The following is a 4,696-nucleotide window of genomic DNA, read 5'->3' as shown; positions in this document are numbered from 1 at the left end:
CTCCACTTCTCCGGCGACCATTCACAGGGATCAGTGGCAGTGATTGTTTCCTCCTCATTGGTCATCCAGTGCACTCCCCCCGCCCCTCTTGTGACAAACTCCCGGCTGCGCCAATACGCCGACAAACAATGCGGTGGGCTTTCCGGAAGGAGGTTTCTTTTGTCAACAAAACCTCCCCCCGTGTCCGCTGGCGCGGAGTGCAAATGCGCTCGTCGGCTGCGCGTGGGACGCGGGGTGGAAGCCGAAATAATCTAGCCGCGACCCCACTGACTCATCGGCGCTCCCTGCCTGCTGGGCGGCTTTGTTGGCGTCCATTTGCACGAGTGGTTTCCCCGACCGCCCGCTGTCGCGCTGAAGCGAAGGACGAATGTGGGAATGTGCAGCGGGTGCCGGTCTGTTTTTTCTCCAAAATTGTAAAGACCTTCAAAAACCCGAATTTCTCTTGGTCTTTCGAACAACCAAGCAGAAAGAATCGGGGCTGGGTTTTCCCCCCTTTTGCAAACCGCCTCTCTCTCCCCAAGACAAAAAGTTTGGATAAAAAAGAGAAAAACTTATCAACTTTGTATATGCATGACTTATTGGTTTGTACATTACATAATTTTTTTTTAAGATAGTGAAAAGTACCTTTATAAATAGGCCTACATACGAATAAATATGGTATAAAACCACAAATATCAACGTATGTTAATATTTCCTTTACAAAAAAAAAAATTCTGCATGCGTGTTGGAATAAATAAATTTCTACCCACTGATGATATCCTCAAGAATCTGCAAGTATCTAAGCGTATCAGTAGTTTGCGCTGGATATCGGTGCCTGAGGCGGTTGATTTCACTCTAAAGTCAGTACAGTGAAACATCATTGAAACCAGAGATGCTGACTCAGGTTCGTTCCGCAAGATAACACTGTACTAAAATTTTGACTATTAACATTCAAAAATTCCAACACATATTAAAATAATTTACTGCAAAAAAACCGGACGAGAAACTTTACATACGAATATAGTTTTATATAACAGTAACAACACGTTAATTGTAAAATACCAACTGGCCAAAAAAATGCTTAAAAGCTATTTGAATGTTTCATCCCTGCAATTATAATAAACAATACCAACAAAATGAATAATAAAATATTCAATATAACAATAAAGTTATACTTTGATCAGTCAGAAGAAGCCTTTCTTTTCAAACAAAGGCAAAAGCCTCTTCATTACTTTCACGAATTCTTTGTTAGAAGATCTTTCATCGCTGGATTCTGAGTAATTGCACCCACTCATTAGTACTTCTGTATCAGCAGCATTCTCGCAATCTGCCATGAAAAGCGGGAGAACGAACAGTGATATGAGGAACCCGTAAACGCCTTTCCTCTCGTACTCGTCCATCAGCTCCCGGAAGGTGACGGCCTTGCCCGCCTGCCCCAGCAGTTGCAGGGTGGAGCTCAGCTCTCTGTGGTATTCCCGGAGTATGTCCTCTGTGTGGGCGACCCGCACCTCGTCTCTCGGACTCGTGTGGATGAAGTACTGCAGGTCGATGGCGCAGGAGGAGTACATGGCCAGCTGGAAGTCCACCAGCCTGATGTCTTCCACGCCGCCGGTCACGTCGTTGTACTTGAACAGCATGTTGTTGGTCCACAGGTCGCCGTGTATCAACACGTTCAAGCGGTTGCCTTCAGGTGAAAGTTGTTGCCTCAATCGTTGGCAGAACGTGTCGGCTAGATCCAGCAGCTTAGTGGCCGTCGCCTCGCCACCGTCGGGCCACTGCCGAACTAGTTTGGCGATGGAAACAATGCTGGGTTTCGAGAAACCTTGCAGGATGCCAGACGGTGGTTCTTCTGAGAAAATGTTCTCCTTCATGGACTCGACGAGCAGCGGGTCGCTGTCCCGCAGAGCAACTGACGCAGCGTGCAGCCTTGCTAGTGCCTTCATGGCAAGCAAGCAGTGGTCGAGCTCCAGACCTCGCTGTCTCGCCGCCATCCTGAAACCTTCAGGGGCCAAGTCGGTGACGACCAGGAAGTACGGAACGGTATCCCGGGAGTGGATGTGTCTGGCCGCGAGCGGTTTGAAACAACCCGCAGCTGCGCTTTCCAGGATGGCTTCAAATTTGGGCAAAATCTGGCTGAAGAATTTGATCTCGTTCGGGAACGCGGTGGAACAAGCGAGTTGCTTCCGCATCTCTTCTCCTGCTGGAAGGTTCTTCACGATCAGAGACATTCTGCTGTTCGTGCAGCCGGCGCGCTGCAGGTGAACAGTGATTCTTTGCATCTCGCTGAGATAGTGGTCGCCCTTGCTGCTGGCATCTGTCACGTGGCAGTCGGTGACTGACAAGGATGGATCCATCTCCACGTCTCGCAGGACTTCCTGGATCCAAGCTCTGTCCATCCAGGGAGCAGAGATGTTGCTCTCCATTGAAGATGTCATCTCGCTGAATTCTGCACACAAAAATCACCTTTGTGAATAAACATGTATATATTTATTGTTACATTAGAAAATTGAATTTTATTTTATTTATTTATTTATTTATTTATTTATGTTGTAACATGCTCACCAACAGCCGAAGGCTTTAGCGGCGGGCACGACACATATATACAAGGACAACATATAAACAATACAAACCAAATACAAACAAATAAAGTTAAAATATTACTATTAAAAATAAACATCAAAATATAAAACGCATTAAAATAAATTCAAAACATAGACATTGTAATGAAATTACTAATTGCCGACCTTGTAATAATTTTGATAAGAAAATAACAGCTACACTTTTACAGATTAAGATTATCAATTTTATTGAAATTAGAAATGAGTCGAAAAATTATATCATTTTTTTATGGTATGTACATAGGGTATATGTTAAACGGCTGTTAAATTGGTGAATTCTAATGCCAGTATTATCAAGAATGAAGGTACAATTCAATTTTGAACAGTAACAGTTTTTAATAAATACATAATCCATATAGATACGGCGTTCAGAAAGAGAATTTATTGTTAGCTGAGAGAAGTTTTTAAGTTTAATTATTTTATAAAATTTATTCTGAATGGATTCTAATTTATTGCTATCAGAAGCATTAATTGAATTCCAAATAACTGAACAATATTCAAACTTATATCTAACAAGTGATAAATAAAGACAAAGAAGAGAGTCACTGTTTGTATCATAGAAAGTAATATATTTTATTAATGCTAATGTTCTATTGGAACTAGTAACTAAATAATTTACATGCAAGTGAAAATATAATTTTGAGTCAAGTAGTATACCTAAATCTTTTATGTCAATGCAATAAGTACATATACAGAATACATCTATTTTTTCCTGTCAACCAAATATGTTATGTCACTGTGACATTACAATTAGCATCATGTCGTATTTTTATCTAGGCCTATTTCAAGGAAACAGTGCATTTTTGGATAGGCGAACTTATTTTGGAAAGAACATCATAATAACATTACTTTTATTTCACCCATGTGTTTCATTATTTATACTTACAACTAAATATGCATTTTTAGTAATAAATAAGTACAATTTGTATTGGACATTAGAGTTGAAGAGCAATTTTTTGTAATTTTTAATAATATATTTTTAACTAAAATAGAGCTAACACATCTACTAACATAAAAAAAATTTAAGTGGGAGATTTTTAAAATCTACTAAACGAAAACTAGTTTTTTTTTAAGGAACCAAACAAGATAACATTGTATAATTGAAATATATATATATATATAAAATAATTTGGTTCTTATTCCTAATTTATTTTACTTTTCTGATTTCTTTCTGGATAGAATTATTTACAGATAGGAAAACTTAAAAAAATAGGTTTGCTTAAGTTGGAGTGCAAACACTAAAATAAAAATATGAAAAACAAAAAACAATCCTCATTATTTGCATAAATTTGAGCTTCACACAAGCCTTTAATGGCCTCCAATGTGTTGTTTTCAGGCCATATGTAACAAACTTTATTTTTTAAACCACAGAAACCGAACCGGTACCGATAGAGCTGATGTGTCCTCTTATATTAGGTATATGCTGCACATACATTATTTAGCTTTTGGACATATGGGGGCGATTTTCGTGATCAAGCGAAAAAAATTTTTTAACTACAATGATGATTTTTAACTTTTTTAATACAGTTTAGTTCAATTTTACAGCCAGCCAGTTTCACAGTTTCATAAATGCCGTTTTGGTGACAGTCCATGAGTTATCGAGTTTTATGTAACGTACCAATGATTAAAATGTAGACGATTTGAATGACGCAGCTTCTGAACTAAACTCAATGCTTAGAGGGTACGTACCAGACTAGTGTAGTTGGCTATTCCGCGGGCAGATGTCGTATGGAAGCTTGCTGGTCGATTTCTCTCGAGCATAACACTGACAACTGCTCCTGCCGCGCAGGTTTATGTAACCTCTGGTCCCGTCGGCTCCGGTTCGAGGTCCGCTGGTACCCAGACAAAAAGCTACCGTGAGTAACTTACATTATATAAGTGGTGCTGTTTCGCGTTGACCTTAAGGAAACCCAGCAAAACTACATTCAGTAAACTGCAGGCTACTTTAGAAATTACTGCTTACAGCTGCGTTACACGGGCTACAGAAAACAAAGCAAACTAGAATAATTCGTCCACTTTAGGTAATATTCTTGGCAGATAAGTACATTCGCGTGGGAATCAAGAACAATCATTCTCAGCAAAAAGATTTTCATTTTTTT

General features: G+C 39.7%; 1 protein-coding gene across 1 annotated transcript; it reads right to left on the bottom strand.

Moving 5' to 3' along the window:
* Positions 1-945: 945 nt before the first annotated feature.
* On the bottom strand, positions 946-4,352 carry LOC134531420 (uncharacterized). Its single transcript, XM_063367121.1, has 2 exons — positions 4,287-4,352; positions 946-2,425 (listed from the first exon to the last, which is right to left on the bottom strand). Exon 2 carries the CDS (start codon positions 2,412-2,414, stop codon positions 1,164-1,166), a length of 1,251 nt encoding a protein of 416 aa, XP_063223191.1. The 5' UTR covers positions 2,415-2,425; positions 4,287-4,352; the 3' UTR covers positions 946-1,163.
* Between the last annotated feature and the right edge of the window lie 344 nt (positions 4,353-4,696).

The sequence above is a fragment of the Bacillus rossius genome, chromosome 3, assembly GCF_032445375.1.
Source record: "Bacillus rossius redtenbacheri isolate Brsri chromosome 3, Brsri_v3, whole genome shotgun sequence".
Taxonomy (NCBI): domain Eukaryota; kingdom Metazoa; phylum Arthropoda; class Insecta; order Phasmatodea; family Bacillidae; genus Bacillus; species Bacillus rossius.
Note: the sequence above shows the minus strand (reverse complement) of the source record. Positions and strands in the feature narration are given on the sequence as shown.

Excerpts from the sequence above, each read along its gene's own strand:
- LOC134531420 (XM_063367121.1), bottom strand. The coding sequence starts at position 2,414 with ATGACATCTTCAATGGAGAGCAACATCTCTGCTCCCTGGATGGACAGA.